We start from the raw sequence: 22255 nt of genomic DNA on the forward strand, positions 1-22255 counted from the left end.
GTGAGGTGAAGCGGGGAATGCTAACAGATTAGTGAGCACTTCAGTTTAATCGCTCCAATCCTCCAGCTTGGGTCTCAAAACATGATTTTGTCAGGTCCTGGTGTGAATTGTCCACTACTGTCTATATTTATGGATTGCATTTACATAAATGACGTTAAATAGACTCTTTATTTGAATATAACCTCTCATTGTCTTATTTGGCCGTTTCCACAGGACAACGAACAGCAAATTTATGCTACAGTGAAGTCAAAGAACACCAGTGCTAAAGTTTCGGGTCTGAAGCCCGGCACAAGCTACATCTTTCAGATTCGGGCCAGAACCTCGGCTGGCTGTGGGAGATTCAGCCAGTCAGTGGAGATACAGACGGGCAAAGCAAGTGAGTGTTGTATTATTACCAGTGCAACAGACAGGAATAAAACTTTTTTTTTTTTTTTTTTTGATTAATTTATTCCTTCAAGGAACATAGTTGTAATGTTTATGTTCATTTACATAATTATATGTATTTATGTTTATGTATATATTTTTAGTTTGTTACATATTTTTAATGATAATGCATGTTAATATAATAACTTAATAATGTTTCATATTTGTTGTAATGATTAAATGTTTCCTATTTTTAATGCATGAACATGTCAATAAAATATTGAGTTATAATATAATATGAGTCATAATTACGCTAAAAATAAAGAGAAGATTGAATGAAATGGTACATAGTTGAAATGTTTATTTGTTTTAGTTCATATATTATTTTATGAATATTTTAAATGTATGTTTAAATTAATTTATTGTTTAAATTTATTTATATATTTCAAATTACATTTTAATTGTACATTTTTACATTTATTAAAATTTGTATTTGTTACGTGACCATGGTAATAAACCAAACTGGTACAACATAACATACAATCATTTAAATATCATATAAATATTTAAAATAAAGTATATATATATATATATATATATATATATATATATATATATATATATATATATATATATATATATATATATATATATATATATATTTTTTTTTTTTTTTTTTTTTTTATACATTTTCTGCATGAAAAGATATTGGAAGAAGTGAGCTTTTATGTCATCATTTTTATTTAATTTTTAAATTTAATTTCAGAATTGAAAATCAAATTATATGGTATATTTGTGTTAAGACCATCCTATTGTCTCTCATTTATATTAATAGTGTGTTAAATCAGTGTCCTATTTACAGAATCTCCACTGGCATATCAAGCACAGAAAACCTGTGATGTTTCAGAGTGTTTAATGACGCGTTTGTGTTATATTTGGTTTCTGTTTTTCTCCACCAGTTCCGCTGCGAAATACCAACATAACCATTATCTGGATCTGTATGGCTTTGGTAACAGCACTGGTGACATTACTGGCCGTTGTCATCTGCAGAAAACGGCAAGAGGAGTACTTTGAATTATCTGCATTTATTTGCCCATTTGCTTTTACTTTGTTACTTAAGGGATAGTTCATCTGAAAATACATTCTGTCATCATTTACTCACTCTCCTCTCTTCTAAAACTGTATGACTTATTTCTTTGACTGAATCACTGACTAAATGAACTTAACTTTTGAATAATTAAGACTGGTTTTGTGAACTGGAGCAAATGATTCATTCAAAAGATTTGACACAAAAGAGTGATCTATTCACAAATCAGATATATCTATTTGTCTTATAAATGTGCCAAGAAGAGGGTGGGGTTCAGATTTTAGGTGAAATATTTTGCTGTTATACATATCTTCAGAAGTCATACATGTTATGAGGGTGAGTAAAATTGTCTTTGGGTGAATTGTTAGAGTATATTCATGCTAGCTTCCCTTCCACTCAAACACATCTGTGTAATTATCTATGAAAGAGTTTCATGGGACTATATTCACATGTTCACCCAGAAACACATACCTCACAATGGGAATTTAATATGATTGAATTTGGACTAATAACACTATGAAAATATCCTTAAGTCATATACAGTATAGTGCAACAGTGGAGTTCCAGAAATAAAAATCTCATTCATTTTCTCTATACAGAAATTGTATGGACAGATCTACCAGTGTTGCCATGTCTGTGGTTTTCCCGTTGAACTGGTTAAGTGATTATATATATAACAGAAAGCACTCCAAAATATCATAAAACTCCTATGAAGCATTGTGAATTAAGTAATGTTTGCATAAGTTTGAATATTTTGCTATCAAGTTGTATTATATTTAATACTTGCAACCTTAAGTGGCCCAAAAGAGGTTCCGGTACTCTATTATAGCCACAAAAAAAAAAAAAACATTCTGTTTTTTTTCCGTTTTTTTTTATGTTTCCCCTCATCCCGAGGTAACAACTATTATTTTGAAGGGCTTTTAAATACAGCAGTCAACAGGCAACCTTAATAATAAATCCTTTTATTAGTTTGTGGATTTACTTGAGCTAGAAAGAACTACTGAACATAAATAAAATGTGCAAAAGGATTTTGAAAAAATACCCTTAGAAAGAGCTACTCCATTACTGCATTACTGTATTCAAACTTCCAAACTGACTCAAATGATTCGCGAACCAGCTCCGAACTCCCGAACTGACTCAGATGAATCATGCTCCGAACTCCCGAACTGATTCAAATAATTTGCGATCCAAACTGACTCAAATGTTTCGCAAACCCTATACAAACTCTCGAATTGATTCAAATGATCCGCGAAGCCGCTCCGAACCATAGACAGTAAAAGAAATGGACACAGCGACCCCATTGGAACTCAATTGAGACAAGTGAAGCCCATTTTTAGCGTTTTTTAGCACTTCCGTTTCTGACGCGCAGACTCAAACGAAGCTTGATGAAGTCAGCAACCTGTCTGCCAGATGTAAATCTTCTAAGTGGCTGTGCGTGCAAACTGCCATCGTTAATCTTGCAGAGATGGCGAGCTTGAGCGGGGAGTTCATTGTCGTGAGTGAGCAGGAGTAAGTATTCTGATTAATTATTTTGTATAGTATTTTAAAATGTAACGCCAGTACGCCATATTAAGTTAATTGCCTGCGAGCTTCTCCTCCTGTCTGTACGGTAATGCGACAGAGAGACGAGTGGTTATGACGCAATCGTTAGCCTATTTTTTTACAAAAACTGTTTATATGGGGCCATAATGTAACATAGAAGGTAATGGAGCCCTTTATACATTGTCGTGTATCTTTAGAAATAAATAATGGACAAACTGAGTCTTTAAACACCTCAGATGTAAAGTTATTCACTGTCAAAGTGACGTCAAAATGAATGGGAGTCAATGGGAATGCTAACGCAAGTGAAGTTCTGCTAAAAAATGCCAGCCCCCACCCGACTTCAACTTCCGGTCGAGTTCTTTGCCCCCTGCTCCGAACTCCCGAATTGATTCAAATAATTAGCGATCCCCAAATTGACTCAATGACTTGTGAACCCGCTCCGATCTCCCGAACTGACTCAAATGATTCGCCATCCCGCTCCGAACTCCCAAACTGACTCAAATGATTTGCGAACCCGGTCCGAACTCTCGAATTGATTCAAATGATCCACGAATCAGCTCCGGACTCCCGAACTGATTAAAATGATTGCGATCCCCAAACTGACTCAAATGATTCGCGAACCCGCTCCGAACTCCCAAACTGACTCAAATGATTCGCGAACCCGCTCCTATTTCTCGAACTGATTCAAATGATCCGCGAAGCCGCCCCGAACTCCCAAACTGACGCAAATGATTCGCGATCCTGCTCCAAACTCCCAAACTGGTTCAAATGATTCACGCTCCATACTCCGAACTAGGAAGAATTAGGAAGCGTGCATTGTGAAGGGCGCTCTGAAAAGCGGCAGTGAAGGCAAAGGATTAAAAACTCTATTAAAACAGATGTCCAAATGAACGTACTGGTACGCTAAAAGCAGTTCTGGGCCGCACTGAGAGGTGGTGGTACGCTCAAGAGCTATATTTGGAAGTGGCGGTACTGAGTACCTGTGCATACCGGCCCACTTAAAGCACTGACCACTGTTTCTGATTTGATCGATTATTTTGTCATTTAAAACAATTGTTTGCTTTGAAATAAAATCTTCAATATGATTGATCTCACAGCTGCTTGGTTTGGATCATGAAATGAACTCTTTATTGTAGATTTTTCTGTAATCTATAGAGAAAATGAAAGTGAAAACACTGAAAAGTGGGCGGTCTCTGTTGCTCTATTGCTTTTTGATGACAGCAACTTAAAGTTTATGTCAAATAATGAATTTCAACTAACATTTTTCTGTTCATACTATATAAGGCATCGGAGGACGTTTGTTATCCACATTTGAAGGAAAAATTAAGTTAATTAAGTTTTACATTTTTGCTTGAATATTATTAACGTGGGTTGTATGTGACAAGGCCCTGTTTAAAACACACACACAATATTTCTCTTTCTTCTCCTGGTTTGTGTTACAGACGTTGTGGGTATAGCAAAGCTTTCCAGGACTCAGACGAGGAGAAAATGCACTACCAAAATGGCCATGGTACGAGAGACACTCTTTTCCTCCGATGATTTTTCTTTTAATGAATTTTAGGCAGGAAACTATTGCTTTTTTGGTCCAGTATCTTGCTGTAGCTGCTGCCTGAGCCCTTCAGTGATTGTGGCTGTGACTGAAAATTGCTTTTTATGCTGCAATATGTGACCAAATGCTAATTCTGTTTATTCTAGTATCATTTCCAGAAGCCAGATTTTATATTGATCCCCACACATATGAGGACCCCTGCCAGGCTGTCCATGAGTTTGCCAGAGAAATTGAAGCGTCCAGGATCAAAATAGAGAAAATCATCGGTTCAGGTATAACTGTACTTGGTGATTATGTGAAATACACCTGGGCATCTGGGGAATACATGAGAAATGGCTGGAAAAAGATCCACAGGAAATAAAGCTTTGGTCAAAGAAAATGCAAGTTGTTTATCATTTTATTTGAGAAAAGAATGAAAAACCCTGAAACAAAAACATGTTCGTTATTTGAAATAAAATATCTAAAACGTAAACTTTTTATACATACTTTTTATGTAAAAAAACAAAAAAAAAAAACACAAAATTAAATGAACACACAAACATAACACTCATACATACAGTACACATAAAAATCATATTAATTTTCATATTATCCTATGCACTATAAGTACATTTTTGATAACTTGATAAATGATCAAATCTAGTGTAAAAAATATAATAAAAGTATCTCAGAGATACTAAAATAACACTGATACACACACACACACACGCACACAAATAATATTTTCCTTAACACGTTTTTTTTTTTTTTATATTACCGTAGACCATAAGATTTTGTCTTATTAAAAAATGCTAAACATCTCCAGAGAACAACTGTGTATATATACACATCATTCTATTATTAATGTCAAAACAGTCAGAAATCATGGGAATTTTATTGTGAAGGTTAAACGTGTTAGTCAGATTCAAATCCAGCATGAGATTTTGAACTGTCCACTGTCTGATCTTGTTTTCTGGCACACATCAGGAGAGTTTGGGGAAGTGTGTTACGGGCGGATGAAGCTGCCGGGGAAACGTGATATCCCGGTTGCTCTGAAGACTCTCAAAGCCGGCTACACAGAGAAACAGAGGAGAGATTTCCTGGGCGAGGCCAGCATCATGGCACAGTTTGATCACCCCAACGTCATCCACCTGGAGGGGGTTGTTACCCGCAGTAAGCGCTTTACGAGACTATCAGTGTAGTGCGCTTCATAATGGGACATTTTCGAAACACATTATTTTGTTCAAAATTATTCAATACCATTTAGGTAGCATAATGTTTATCCCTTATCCCATACACATATGAATTTGACTATATCATTGAATAAAATGTAAATAAATTTTTATAAGAACACATTATTTTTATACTAATTCAGTTGTTATGATTGATTTAACAAAATTTCAGTAAGTAAAAAATGTAAGAAAAGGGATTTTGAAATAAATAAAATGAGTTACTCTACAAATAATAAGATCATATATTATTTTCTATTAATTTTAAGTAAAAAGTAATGTAATTAATTCAAATTACATTATATAATTCTTTAATATATATATATATATATATATATATATATATATATTATATATATATATATATATATATATATATATATATATATATATATATATATATATATATGCACACACACACATTCAGTTTTATTAAATCTTTTTTACTCAATATAAAACATACATATGTATGCATATTTATTTATTTCTTGAATTATTCATCCAGTCTCTCTCTCTATCTATCTTTTTATCTATCTTTATTAAATATAATGTCTTGTAATATGCAGAAAGATGTAGCAAAATAAAACCCTTGAGGTTGATAATAGACCCCTTCACTTCCTATATATATATTATTTATTTTTATTTTTTTTTGCCATGATCTGCTTAATGTAGGCTACATTACTACTTCACCTAGTAAGTTGCTTAAAGTTGGGTAAAAAACTAAGGAAAACCCACAGTTCTGTTTCTCTTCACTCAGACTTGCATCAATCTCCTGACATCTTGTTCGTGTGCTTTCCCCTGTTTTTCTCTGTGTTTTTGCATTCTCTACCAAGGCAAGCCGGTTATGATCATCACAGAGTACATGGAGAACGGCTCCTTGGACTCTTTCCTGAGGGTATGTAAACATTTTTGTGTTTGTTCTCGTATATCTCTATAGTATTGCTTCTCCTCGCTGAACCTCCCTGTGAACTGAAGTTCAACTTCACAGTTTCTCTCCCTCATCTTGTTTTTCTTCCCTCCAAACAGAGACATGATGGTCAGTTCACCATTATTCAGCTGGTCGGGATTCTGCGTGGCATAGCGGCTGGCATGACTTACCTGGCTGATCTGGGGTATGTCCACCGGGACTTGGCGGCCAGAAATATTCTGGTCAACAGTAATCTGGTGTGCAAGATTTCAGACTTCGGTCTGTCACGCGTGCTGGAGGACGACCCTGATGCAGCCTACACCACCAGTGTGAGTGATAAAACCAGGAGCATACTCTACAACAGGGCTTTTGGTGTTAATTCATGCACCGTTTGGTTATTTGTCTCCCTAAACTGTCTTCCTCCATCTTCATTGGCTTTTAGGGAGGAAAGATCCCGATCCGCTGGACGGCGCCGGAGGCCATTGCCTATAGGAAGTTCTCCTCCTCCAGTGACGTATGGAGTTATGGAGTGGTGATGTGGGAAGTGATGTCATACGGAGAACGGCCATATTGGAACTTGACCAACAGAGATGTGCGTCTTATCGACACTATATATTGGCTATGTTCAGAATAGTGCAGGGTTATTTTAGTTAACTTAAATTTTTTATTGAAATAAAATAAATATTAACTGATATAAAATAAAAAATAAAATAAAAAATTCCAACATTGAGTCGTAAAAAGGATCACCCCCTTGTAAACTCAATCAGGTGTAGCTGATCACCTTCTCAGTGGCACACCGGCTCCATTCCAAATATAGCAATACATCAGCCATACTGGAATCATTTTGGCGAGACAAATCAGTGCGATTTCCCACATTTGAACTCAGTTTGATTGTTTTTTCTGCAGGTGATCAAGTCCGTAGAGGAGGGCTACCGACTCCCGGCCCCCATGGGCTGTCCCGGTGCACTGCACACCCTAATGCTGGACTGCTGGCAGAAAGACCGCAACGAAAGGCCCAAATTCTGCCAGATCATCACAGTCCTGGACAAGCTGATCCGGAACCCCAAGAACCTCAAGTCAGTTGACACGTTGTGCAGGTTAGCAGCTAGCAATCGATATGCTGCCTTCGGCGGATTTAACCGACAAATGCACTTTGTCTGCTTCAGATTTGATCCATTTTAAAAGTCTCACAAAGTTGACAAGAAAGTTTCACCTGAGTTGCTGCGATTATGGCGGCCCGCTTTAAGATGCAAGTGTACATTTTCCAATAACCTCATCTTATATTGATGTATTCGCTGTTAAATAAAAGACCTCTGTGCTATATTGACATTGATCTGCCATGAACCGAAAAATAACTCTTCTGCTTTCACAATTGGACTTGTATAAATTGCACAGCTTGGAGCGCATGTCCTGTCAAGTTGCCGGTGCATATCCAGATGCGTTGATGGAAAGTAATACTGATTTCATCCCTGTATTAATCTACCCACACTGGCCAAATCTACAGCCCCCCTTCCCCACCTTCTATATCATTTTAACTCGTATTGATTGTATGCTCCCGCTCGCCGCATTTCAAAGGTATATCTTGCACATGCCTTCTCACTCCCTCTGCTCTCATTTCAGACTAAACAGTCCTTTGATGAACAGAAGTATTCCTGATTTCACCAGCTGTAGATCTGTGGGCGAGTGGTTGGACACCATTAAGATGGGCCGTTATAAGGACCACTTTGCCGCAGGAGGGTATCTGACTCTAGGACATGTGATGAGCATGAAACAACAGTGAGTTGATTGAGTTCTTACACCATAACACAATGGAGCGCTCCAGACTGCTAATGCAGAAATGAAGTCTTTTAGATGCAATGCCGCATTGTGAAGCTTTGCTCTGGGGTAGATGGAGGACAGATTGGAGGTGCTTTCATGACTTTAAGCCTTTGATTGATCACCACTTCCTCGAGTCGGATGATCAGTGACCATTAGATGGAGTTTCAGGACTATGCGTCTATTGTCTGTCCAATGGCTCAGTCAGTGCTATGCCTATTGGTCCAGTTTTAGTGGATTTGTAGACATCGCACACTTCAAACAAAAATGGGAGCTAGCTTGACGGAGATCATTTTTAACAGCCTGTTTCATTTAGTTTATGCTCTCAATTTGATTGGCTAAAGATGTTCGAAAGTTTAGATCACCCAAAAATGAAAATTTACTACATGCATGTTGTTCCAAACTCATATGACTTCATTACTTTTCACAGAATTGTGAGATGTAAATGCACTACTGTGAGAAATAATTCAGAATAAGTTGCAATTACAAGAATAAGTTGCAATTATTATTATTTTATTTTTTAGTGGTGGGAATGGGCTTCCAATAAAAAATAAGTTAAAGCAAAATAAATAACAATTAATAAAAATGATAAAGTTACTAAAACTTAAAACACTGATTAGTTATCAATTGAAAAAAAAATACTGTGGTATATTAGGGCTATTTTGCCATGTTTTCTCCAAATTTCCTTGACTGTTCAGTGGGTGGTCAATTTTGGACCAAATGCACTGTTCTGCTCAACAAAATGCAATTAGCTTTCTAGAAAACATTTGATTAGAGTCTCTATTAGATGTGCTCATAAAATCTGCCGTAATGTCTTCAGGGTTTATAGTGTGTAAGAAAAAACATTCTTCTCTGACCAACTGCAACTGTGCTGTTTACAAATCATTTGTTTGTGAATCTTTTAACATAAAAAGCCCATAATTAGAGCCGCACAGTTAATTGCATAATTAATCATGTTTATGGTTACAATGGCCATGATTGAATTGAAAGGGGTCAATTACAGCAATAGAAAGGGTTTTGTAGATGTGTTTGTGTAGAAATTAATTGATAGTTCCAATAATTATAGAGGCTTGTTTCCACCATGGTATAAATAAATATAAAGTTTGACTTTTTGTATCACAGTACAGACTTTTTCTTACATTTTTTGAGATTATAAGCTAAGAATTGCAATATGTAAAGTAGGAATTCTGATATAAACTCTAAATATCACACACATTATGACTTTTATCTTGCAGTACTAACATTACAGACATCAGTTTTTTTTTTTTTTTTATTGGAAGCCGGTTTCCACTGTGGAATAAAGTAGTCTCATAAATAATGAGTGCGTTTTAAGTTCTCTGAACACATTTCTCGGCTTGTCTTCCGATGTTTACATTCATAACACAGAGTATGAATCAGAAGTATGAATCATAATTTACTAATTATCTAATCAGGTTTCTCTGTCCACTTCCATCTCAGTGACATGCAGAGGTTGGGAGTCACTTTAATGGGTCATCAGAAGAAGATCCTGACCAGCGTCCAGTTGATGAGAGCCCAGGTACTGAACCAGAGCGTGCCGTCAGTGCACATATAATCACGAACACAAGTACATATTGATCTGATATGTATTTGGGTCTTCAAACGACATGGACTATTATTACTGGGATAAGGATGGAGTTTTTCTTCTTCAGCAGGAAATTCTGCAATTATCCCTTTTCTCTTTGACTTTCTTTTGTAAATGTTTGGACTGCCTTAAATTACACTTTATTTAAATATTGTTGTACATGGATAAGATTTTATGAATAATAGAGTCATGAATATGTAAAGAGTGGACCTAGTCATGAATATTAAAAGATTGAAATTAATATGCATAGTGTACAGGTTTGGCCACACCCTTCACGAGTGCCTCAAGCGCTAAAAACGTGACGCTGAATAAAAGACGAAATTAAAGACGGAACGATGAGATGCCACAGGAGAATATGTGTTACAAGCATATGACAAACCGAGACCCTCAAGAGGAAACATTTGGGCTTCTGACAAAAGCTGCAGAGCGTGCAAGAATACGGACAAATACTGAATTTGTCTCTGTGGTCGTAATAAGGGAAAACGGCAATTATGTATGTCATGTGTTTGATGAAACACTCTGAAACTCGACCTGCTGTTATTTATTGCGTACAAAACGATGCCGGATCCCTCCGGAAATGGGAGAAATAAATATGTGTAAATGTTGGTCTGCGGAAAACGGAAACACTTAACTTTCCTTACTCTTGAAATCTGCCTGAATTGGAGTCTGTATCTTTCTCTTACTGCTGGATTCAGAGTTCAGGCCAGTTTTGAAATATTTATTCAGACCCTGAGAAGATCAGTATTCTCAGCATTTGAGCTGCATCAAATAAATCTTTTGTTTTACTAAAACTAACACACTAAGGATATAGTAGTGAACTTGCCTAGCGCTAAAAGGGAATCACACATTTGTGTGGATCTTGAAATGGTGGAGTGGCTAATTTAAAGTCAACATGAAATCAAAACGGACCCTGTTTACTTTGTTAGCTGTTCCTGGGATTATTATGGTCCATTCATCAGTGCATGTTTTTCCAAAGGGGAAAATGTTTGTTTTTGTCATTTTCATCAAAAAGATCTCTGCCTCTTTTGCCAGGTGAAGGGACGTTCCCCTCCGACCGCTTTTCACAATTCGATGGAAGCTTGTTTCCACCAAGGGATTAAAAAAAATAATAATAAAAAGGCAAATTGTGACTTTTCATCTAACAATTACATTTTCCCCCCCACAATTCTGAGTTTATATCTCACAATTCTGACAGAATTTTTATATATAAACTCAGAATTGTCAGAAAAAAGTATAATGTCACAATTCTGAGAAGTCAGAAGTGCAAGATACAAACTCAGAATTGTGAGATGTAAAATCTTAATTGGGAAATATAATTGTGAGATAAAAAGTCACAATACATTTTTCTATTTTTTTTTTTATCCCTTTTACAGACATGGGCTTCCATAAGATCCTGCCATATTTAAATCGTGATATGTCCTTTTCACAGAAGTAAAATGGGTTGTGAATGCCATTTCATGTTGACTTTACAAAAACACTGGACCTCATTTAACTTTTGACAACAGGGTATCGTCTGTATGTTAACCTTTTTATTTATTAAATTTTAACTATTAAGTTTCAATTATAAAATGACCTAATTGTGCATTTGTTTGTAAGACAAAGATTAATAGAGTTTGATGAATTATATGTAAAAATTTATAAAATGATTTGTTTTCGCTCCCTCTTTGTTTCTTTGAAAAGCGCAGTGCAACAAAAAAAAAAAAAAAAACACTCCCATTTTGTGTTTGTCAGTAAATTCAACCAATTGTTGAATACATTTAAATGTGTTTTCTTCTTTTTTTTTTGTCATCATCATCAATATTGTCATCATTTTTACAATTCCCCGTTGAAAAAAAAAGGTTTTTTTTTTTATCATTGTGACATATCATATCATTAAAAATATTAATAATATAATAAAATAAAATACATTTATTTTTCTTTAGATTTTTTTTTCATTATGGTAATTAAAAAACATCAATAACAAAAAAAAAAAAAAAAAAAAAATATATATATATATATATATATATATATATATATATATATATATATATATATATATATATATATATATATATATATATCAATAAAAGTGTACTATCAAGTAAATACATTTTTGTATAGTATACACCATGGTATCATACATTAGAAAATATTTTTATACCTAATTATTTTTTTTATTTTTTTAGCAGGCTTACAATCAAAAGCTGTTTAAGTCATTTCCACTTAAATAACATTAAAATGGATTAAAAGATGAGTTGAACATTGTACAACTCATAAAGCTGAAAACGGTTTAATTTATTTTGATGAGTTAAAGTAATGTTTGTTTGTTTGTTTGTTTTACATTGATGTGGTAAGATTTGACACCTCTTGACAGTGTTTGAGTCATTCCCCTTATGGATATTTGGTGGAAGATTATCATGCATTATCAGGTGTGTGTGCGTATTCTGTCCCATCTCTCCGGTCTGAACCACAAGCCGCAGCACTTCAGTGACAGCAGAGCAATTGCTTTTAATGTCCACTGGGCTTTAGCTCTCTCCTTTGAGAGGTTTCTTCATTACTTTAACGTAAAGCTGTGAATTTAATGTCTTCAAACTGATTTATGACCACATTGCATATACTGTAGCAAGAGACTGTCAGCTTGCACTTTCACATTATGAAAGTTGTCATCTATGTGGAGACAAAATATTAGCAACCGTGTTTGCCTTTGCCAAGAGTATCACTTGCCCATTTGGATGGTTCTCTGCATGCTGAAACCATTCATGTGCAAATGTCACCTTGAAGCGGATTATACCCAGAATTCATTTCAGGTGAATGATCACATTTACAGAACCCATACAAACATCATTATACTGCAAAACAAGTCTGAGAATTTAGGTTTTCCATGCATACAGTAACTGCTAAAAAGAGCAATTTCCGACTGTAACTGCACTGCATATAAAATATAACATTGAGTTATTAATTTAAAAAAAAAGTTTCTGCAGGTTTTGTTCATAATACATTAAAGTTACATTTTATACATCTTGAAATGTTGGAATTAATATTGACATTTATTGCATTAAATAGTGTTAAAACACCAAGTTAAAGTGTATTTCTGTTAATTATTCATTGACATGTTTGTTCCCTTTTTTTTTTTTTTTACCATCGACTTGTTCAGTTTCTTATATTCATTTTTTTTTCTTTTTTTTGCAGCACATGCAATGTTTAGTGTCATATATTCACATTTTTAAGACTTTAAATTCTTCCAATGTAAGACCTTTTTTAACTGCAGTTAGCTTGTAATTGTTGATTTGGAGACTTTATGGTCACTGATCGAAATTGATAAAGAAAAGTAAATTTATTGACTTTCAGGCATTTTTAAGTGTGCCTTAAATTACATTCAAATACAATATTGCTTCTAGTTGATTTAAAGAACCATACTCTCAACACTGAACTGAGTTGCACTTTCCACAGACAGCTAAAGTGACTTTCTTCCGCAGTTAGATGTCAAATATTGAGTCTGTCCCACAAAACTGTTAGATAAGATAAGTTCAATTCAAAGACAGCCTCGTTTCACAGCTTCAGCCATCGGAGATAACAGAGTTCACTGTTGCGGATGTGTGTTGTGACGATGCATGAAACTTGTCCTCCATCACTTTCTCATTCCCGTTGACTGAGCACAGGCAGACAGGACACCAGGAGGTCACACAACAAGCTGAGCAGCTCCCACACAACATAATGCACACTATTAGAATCAGATTATGCCGCAGAAGACTTCTGACTATAAGTTAGAGGCATTTTTACAGCTGTGACATTGCAGATTATACAAACATTAAAATCCAAGTGTAGTTAACAGATAAAATCAAGATTTGAAGTTAAAATATGTATCTGAATGTTTATGTTTTCTTTTAAAAGTCAAATTTATTTTAAAAGTTCAGCTTTAAATCTATTTCCCTAAACTTCAGATATTTTTAGCTTAATATTTTAACTTTAAAAAGCTTTAGCAGAAGGCACATATTAACGTCAACTGACATTAAAGACATTTTAAATGTAAAAAAAAGCAACTTTATATATATATATATATATATATATATATATATATATATATATATATAAACTTTTTTTCATATAAATGCAGCCTCACTCTCAGAAAACACTTTTTTTTCCGAGTGCATAATAAGCAAAGGAAACAGCGAACTAATTATTTAAATTCCTTATAATTATAACATTTGGCCACCAACTGCAGATATATTTTCATTAAAAATCTTTATATAATGGTCATGGATTTTGACAAAATTAATTTGTATGACATTTTTATCAAAGTACCAATATTTTATATAGATTGTAGTTTTAATTTAGGTTCCTATAATTTCTGACCACCTGTAACTTAAATATATATATATATATATATATATATATATATATATATATATATATATATATATATATATATATATATATATATCAGGATACAGAGCATATTAAATATTAATTTGGACACTGTAAACAATGCTATAAATTACCTGTCACCAACTGGGTTTAAGACACATACACTTCAATATTAATTTTCACAGTTATCCAAAGGAACAAAATGCAAACAGTGGCGTTCTTGTTGTCTCCCAAACATTTGCAATGCGTGCAATTTATACAAACTCTTTTATTAAAAATGCATGAGCATTTGAGTCCATGTGACCCAGTTGTACATTGGAAAGGTTGAATTTGTTGCAAAGATCTATGTTGGGCTAACGTGTAAAAAAAAAAAACATTCAGAAATAAGCGGAGAGGAACATAATTAATTTATGTGCTACAAATATATTCTGCACGCTTTTGTGACCTTGTACTGTAAGCAGCTCTTAATTAGCCTAATTAATCTCATGACTATTTAGCATGAGTCATAACACTCTCATACTTGCATGTATACAGAATTAAAGAGATTCACAGTGAGTGACCTGATTACCTGAACAAGTCGAATAAGGATTTCCCTACCCTGAAAGCAGAAAGCTACTAGTAAAATGTAATAGTGCCCTCATTAGCATATATGCAAATCGGCATCATTTCAATGCGAAACCTTTACTCTGCTGGCCTCGGCGTGCACCCTAACCACTCAAACTTTCCCTTTGATGTTATAATCAAAGTCTGTCACCGATGATCCTTATTTGCATGAATCTGATACAATCCATGCTGAGCAAATGATCATGCCCCGGGAAATATCAACCAGACAGAGGAGAAATTAAGGTCTAATTCTGAAGATAAGATATTTTAAGGGCCGAGAAAGCGCATATGGTATGAGGTGAATGCTGAATCAGGTGCTTCCGTAGTTTTGTCAGCCAAGATTAAACCTTGTTAGTCACAGAGAAACCTGAACAACGATTCAACATCATGGAGCTTGTTACCAAAAAAAAAAAAAAAAAAAGAAGATTTGCACAATTGAGCTCAAATTATTTCTGTTTTCAGATTTATTTTCTGGAGGGACTATTGGGTCTAAAATGAAAATACTCAATTTTAACTTGAAGTATGAAGGCAATATCTAATAATGGTGCTGCCCCCTTAATGTTACTAATAACTTCTCAGAAATTGTTAGCCTATATTAGTCATTAGTTCTAGCGTTATATCAGTTGGTAGCAGAAGCTTAGTCGCATAAAAAAACTAGTTTTACAAACATATTTACGTGGTTGTTTATTGAACTGTGAGTGTGATGTAGCATTCTAAAAATGATGTATGCATGGGTTGTTGACATGACAGGGCATTTTCACTGTCACAAAACATAAAACTGAATATAATTAGTAGGCCTATTGTCATTATTTAAAATCCAGTAAATGGTTAAACTTTTATTTGTCCTACATTGATCTGTTGTTATAAAAGATGCCGTGTGATAAAAAAAAAAAAGCATTTTTACTGCCTTTTTGACCACTGCCCATATCAACTTGTAGATGTGATATTGTTTTAATTGGCGCCTGCAGGTGTACGGCTGTACATACCAGGAGTGCTCTGACTGACCTGAAGCTGAAACAAAAAACTGCATTTTGAAAGTTAACGTAAAAAAAATGCAACCAAGACCTTTGAATAAGCATCCATTCACAACAATTGTGTGTTTCCACTTGTGCCATTTTTGTTTTCCTGTGTGAACACGCAATGGATGTCTTTGACCAATCAAAAAAAACAACAACAAAAAAAAAAAACACTTTTAGGGTTATATATATACAGTGTGACAAAGTATGTCTTTTGACTCAAAGTCAAAAGATTTGCAAAAGATAATTTATTATTTCATTATTTTTGTTTTGCTTTTGGGTAATATTTGACCCGCACAGGTTTTGAGATTCACCCTTAAAATCCAAGTTAGTACAAAATCACATTTTCAAACTTCAATTTATCCATAAACCCAAAGGTCTACAAGTGAGCAGTGTCAGAACAACGTCCTCCTCGGTTTCATCTTTTTTTGTCTTTCAGGGCTGTATTTCGAAATCAGTGTGTCTATTTGAAAAGTTTGGACCTGTCCTAGTTATCTCACTGATTTTGCCTGTGGTTTGTTTTCCCAGCATGCCGTTGCTCCCCCACCGCTGTAGAATAAGGGGGCGGCAGCATGTTTGCAGGCACAGCAATGGGTACGTTACCCCAGACAGAGTGTCTGTCTATTCCTTCCAAGATTTCTGAAAATCAGATCAATGGATGTGACCTAAAAGTTTCAGAATTTCACAAATCAATCAGGAAATTTGATTTGAACACGTTTGACTTCATTTGAGTCATTCTTGCCCATGCAAATGTTGCAGCCATCATGTACAAAAAGTACCATGGCTCTCTTTTTAATTTACAAAACTTTCTCTGTAGTCCAGTGACCCAAATAGAAATGAACAGATGCAAATCCACATATGGGTGTAGAGTTGCAAAATGTTACACCTGTATCACCGTGCAAGTTTTTGTGGACAACAGCCAAGCAAGACTGATTACCGGTCTGATTACTCTATGCAAATTACACTAATGTTCATGCCAAAAATAAATTTTAGGGAATCAGCATGTTTCAAACTGGCTTTCATTAAGCACTCCAATGAGGAAGAGAGGCAGAAAAATGGAGCACAGAATTGATGTGCATTGATCTCCAAACCCCTGGAGCCTGAGTCCTGCCCTAGCCTGAATTTCTCCTCCGGTCCGTCCTCTGGGCACACGTGTTCGCTCGCTGAACCTCTCACCGCTGGTCTGACTGGACGTGTGCAACCTACAGGTCAACATGTTTCCTCTCGGGGGTTTGAGCATCAGCATTTTGTTTCTGATAGCATCTTTGCCTTTTTGAAGGGAAATAAAGTTCAGCACTTTGGATGAAAGCAAACCGCTTCTGTCTTTACGCAAATGTGTTCTTGTGTAGCATACCGTATGAGAACTGAACCCTAATACTTTCTCACCTTTAAAACCTGAAAACGTTCTCAAGATAGAAAACCAAAGCAGTAAAATAAATTAGGTATGTACTGACATGGCTGTTCAATTATAATCCATCCATACTGCATGCATTAGAACACTAGTTTTATATAATGTATTAGAACAGAGGTTCTCTAACCTTCTTTGGCAGCTGAAGCCCTTCAGTCTAAATAAATAACTTGAACAATTCTAAGATTTCAAATAATTCAAATATTATTAACTTCTAAAAATGTTATTTTATTTAAAAATAATACCAGACACAAAAATGCAAACACAAAGCAATGGCAGAGTCATTATTTTAGGTTGCTAAGGCATATCCTATGTTGCTAGGGTGTTTGGGGTGGTTACTACGGAGCCCTGCACATGGCATACAGGAAAAAAAGTAGGCTGAATCGCACAATTTACTAATTCGTTCCCTTGATTTGCTAAATCGTGTAAATGATTTATAAATCGAGAGAATGAATTATTAATTGATTTAGCAAATCAAGGGAACTAAATAGTAATTGTGAGCAGATTTTAGTACATTGAGGGAACAAATTAGTAAATCGTGCACACTAATTATTAATATTTTCTTGTGTGACGTGCGGGACTCCATAGGTTACTAAGGTGGATACATAATTTGTGGTATCATTTATATCTGTAGCTGCATCATTGTCCAGGATTAAATAAAGCACCAATGTGTTCTAACCTTTAAATGTATTTATTATATAAAATATTTAAAAATTAAATTAAATTAATTATGTGATTACATTTAACTTACTAAATTAAATTTGAATAATATAATTAAATATAATATATAATTAGCAGATTTGTTTTTATCAACGCAGCTATATACTTTATACACTCTAAAAAATATTTTTGCAAAATTGTAATTAAAACATTATTGGAGTATTACAGGGAAATACTATTTGGGTCTTATCTTTCTATTTCTAGTTCAAAATTTCATCTTTACATCAACAGTCAAGTTACTTGCTGTTTCTGTGTAATTAGTTGTGAAATTTACTAGCAATTTCTGAGTGAAAATTATTTCTACACCAAATTTTCAGTGTAATTAATAAATATTAATGAGATGTGAAAAAATATTGTATATAATGTGAAAAAGTATACGTATATATACATTTTCAAATTAAATTATTGGGTTTTATTGCACTAAATCCAAGCCAAAACAGATGATTAAAATATTATCTGGAAATTTTAATTCATAATTTAATTTATAATTTTACTTGTACATTTTTTATTTTACTGTTTAGATTTTTTTATATACAATTCTTAATTAATTTATTTTTTTATTTTTTTATCACATCTTCCAGAGATCCTCTCCTGCAGGTCCATCACAACCCCTATTGTTAGGCTAATTATTGCACACTCTTCAGTACAGTTTGTACAGTGTTGGGTAATGATTAAACATAAATTATTGAAATTAATGCATTTCAGTTTTCAGACCTGAACCGGAAATAGTTATAAGAGTTTAAAAAAATGAAAAGCTAACCCAAACTCACCACATTCTATGTACAGTAGGGCCAAGCATGATTTCATCACGTACAAATCACGGCAACCATTCAGTAGGTCCCATTGGGCTTGGGTTTGATTGCAGATCTCTAATTAGAAAAACACAGATGGAGGATTGAAAAACTTCTGGTTGAAGGTCAGAGATTGGTTTTTGTTCCTCATGAATGGTCTGTTTTTCCTTAAAACTTCACTCAACCCAAGTCATGCAGACTGAGTAATGGCAGCAAGGCCTCATGGGCCGCTTGGTCACGCACATTCAGACTGTGCTGTTTTTGCATGGAAACCACCAAGTGGTTCACTTGGTCACATCACTCCATCACCTGGCCCATCCAACCTCACTTATTTCAAGCTCTGCCCTCCACCCCCTCACAATAGAGTAAATGTTATACTATGTTATACCAGATCAAAAAAAAATCTACTATTTTCAGTATTAAATATAGATGGGCTGGCCGAGCATGTTGTGCTCCTGTGAAGCGTGTTTGTGTCTGCATACTTGAGCGTGTGAGCCAGTGGAAGTGGAGCTGTTCGTTTCATTAGCTGTGATGTTCATTCATTCATGAGAGAGCTTTTCACTCAGCCTCCACACCGCAAGACTTGGAGTCACGAAACGAGCTGCAGCAAACGGGCTTGAATTCAGACACACATACATTCACACTTCAGTTCATGACAACTTTCTGTTTCTGGATTTCACTGATATTGTTAGGCCAGAGCACAATCTGTCATTTTGCTTGAGTGCTCATATATTCTTATTATAATTACTATAAACATTTGTTTTTATAGAGATTAGACATTTAAAAAATTAATAAATAAATAAATGAAGACACATACTAATTATTCACACTGTACAGACTATGTAAACAGGCTTCTTGTCACTTCCACAATTGTAATGTCTTTTCTGGAACAGGAAAAATGCAAAATTATTACCAGTGGTGGACAGAAACGAAGTAGCTTTACTTCGTTACTGTACTTAAGTACATTTTTCAAGTATCTGTACTTTACTGGAGTAGTTTTATTTTGAGTTACTTTTACTTTTACTTCACTACATTCCAAAGCATATCGTACTTTTAACTTCATTACATTTCATAAAACTTATCGTTACTCCCTTTAATATATAACGTGCTCCGAAGCGGTGTCTGATTCATCATGAACGAACTGAGTCTTTTCAAAATAAACTTTTAAATCGGATCGCGAATCGCACCAAACGATTCGTTTACGAATTAGAATGATCCGATTGCAGCTGTTCTGGAGTCGACCACTCACTGATTCAAATGAACCGTTTAGTGCGAGTCTACAGAAGTAAGAACCGGGAGATCTTGTGAGCGCGTGCGTCTGATGTTGCTAAAAGTAAGTTATTAATGTCGAAATTTAGGATTAATTATTGTAAATGAAATCATATTTTTTATTATTTATTTTATATATTTTATTTTGATAATTTAGGATTATTACTGAAATAAAACCTTTTTTTTTGTTTCAAACAGTTCATTGAACAATAATAAATGAAGTACTTGAAGCTGACAATGAAGTAAATGTATAATAATTAGCAAAGATGATTAATTTAGCGCTGTAAACGCGCGTGTGAGGGAGTGAGACGCGCCGCGGAGTGTCAGATGCGCATGAGGACCAAACACAGCAGAACTGTAGGAAACTTCACTCCTCTTATTATTTCTCTTTTACTATAGCGATTTATTTTTAGATACCTGATCTGAGTCTTTCATAGAGTTGTAGAGTTAGAGTTATTAGAGAAATAGAGTTATTTTTTACATTCTTTGGTCGAAGTTTTCAGATCAGCAATTCGGAGCATGTTCGCGACTCTGTTGATTCAGATCGGCACTTCGGGGCATGTTCGCGACTCCGTTGATTCAGATCGGGACTTCGGAGCCTGTTCGCGACTCCGTTGATTCAGATTGGCACTTCGGGGCATGTTCGCGACTCCGTTGATTCAGATCGGCACTTCGGAGCATTCGTGACTCGGTTGATTCAGATCGGGACTTCGGAGCCTGTTCGCGACTCGGTTGATTCAGATCGGGACTTCGGAGACTGTTCGCGACTCGGTTGATTCAGATCGGGACTTCTGGACTTCGGAGCATGTTCGCGACTCGGTTGATTCAGATCGGGACTTCGGAGCCTGTTGGCGACTCGGTTGATTCAGATCGGCACTTCGGAGCCTGTTCGCGACTCAGTTGATTCAGATCGGCACTTCGGAGTATGTTCGCGACTCGGTTGATTCAGATCGGCACTTCGGAGCATGTTTGAGATTTTTTTTTTAATTCAGATCTCGAAGCAGGAAGTGTTTGTCAAAGTTAATTGGTGATAAATAAATATTTGGACTTTAGTAGGCTTTTTTTTAACCTGTCGATTCAGCATGTACATGGACCCACACACAAATTTGGTGGACACACTCTAGACTTAATCATCAGTAGGGCTCTAAACTTTTCATCCATTGTTATTAAGGTCGTAGTGTCACAGATCGCAAGAGGTGAAGACTCAAGTGCAGGCAGATGGGAAGACTTTATTTATACGTCACCAAAATAAACAAAAACACAACTGAAACCAGAGGAGCGTTCAAAGTTATGAGACATAGATAGACCAGTGGTGGACAGTAATGGAGTACCTTTACTTCGTTACTGTACTTAAGTATTTTTCAAGTATCTGTACTTTACTGGAGTACTTTTACTTCACTACATTCCAAAGCACAAAATCGTACTTTTAGCTTCGCTACATTTAAAACATATATCGTTACTCCCTATAATATATCACGTGCTCCGACACGCAGAAGCGGTGTCTGATTCATCATGAACGAACTGAGTCTTTTCAAAATAAACATTAATCGGATCGCGAATCGCACCAAACGATTCGTTTACGAATTAGAATGATCCCATTGCAGCTGTTCTGGAGTCGACCACTCACTGATTCAAATGAACCGTTTAGTGCGAGTCTACAGAAGTAAGAACCGGCAGAACTTGTGAGCGCGCGTGCGTCTGATGTTGCTAAAAGTAAGTTATTAATGTCGACATTTAGGATTAATTATTGTAACTGAAAATCATATTTATGTCAAATTTGTCAGTTGTTTGGGAACTAAATCCGCTATAAAGAGTGATCTGTTTAAGCCCACTGAAATGCTCCAGTGCAAACGATGCAGACACAGCGTCTCTGTGTTTTAGGTTAAAAAATAAAATAAAATAACCTTAAACTAACACAGATTAAATAAAATAACTCATGCATGTCCAAATTCCCCGCTGCCGTAATATTAACAGTTTTATTAAAATGCTACCATTACGTCTGTTTTTATATTGTTTATCAACAGTAACGT

At 35.1% G+C, this 22255-nt stretch overlaps 1 protein-coding gene across 1 annotated transcript in view; it reads left to right on the forward strand.

Moving 5' to 3' along the window:
- The window catches only part of LOC113055508 (ephrin type-A receptor 8-like), a 66309-nt gene extending 56173 nt beyond the window's left edge, over window positions 1-10136 (forward strand). The window contains exons 7-17 of the mRNA XM_026221871.1: window positions 214-376; window positions 1323-1428; window positions 4435-4502; window positions 4688-4813; window positions 5508-5693; window positions 6583-6644; window positions 6776-6985; window positions 7099-7248; window positions 7563-7753; window positions 8277-8432; window positions 9930-10136. Of these exons, the coding sequence (XP_026077656.1) occupies window positions 214-376; window positions 1323-1428; window positions 4435-4502; window positions 4688-4813; window positions 5508-5693; window positions 6583-6644; window positions 6776-6985; window positions 7099-7248; window positions 7563-7753; window positions 8277-8432; window positions 9930-10044 (1533 nt within the window). The 3' untranslated portion in view covers window positions 10045-10136. The remainder of the gene's footprint in view (window positions 1-213; window positions 377-1322; window positions 1429-4434; window positions 4503-4687; window positions 4814-5507; window positions 5694-6582; window positions 6645-6775; window positions 6986-7098; window positions 7249-7562; window positions 7754-8276; window positions 8433-9929) is intronic.
- The last annotated feature ends 12119 nt before the right edge of the window (window positions 10137-22255 follow it).

Source organism: Carassius auratus, chromosome 36, assembly GCF_003368295.1.
Source record: "Carassius auratus strain Wakin chromosome 36, ASM336829v1, whole genome shotgun sequence".
NCBI classification, from domain to species: Eukaryota; Metazoa; Chordata; class Actinopteri; order Cypriniformes; family Cyprinidae; genus Carassius; species Carassius auratus.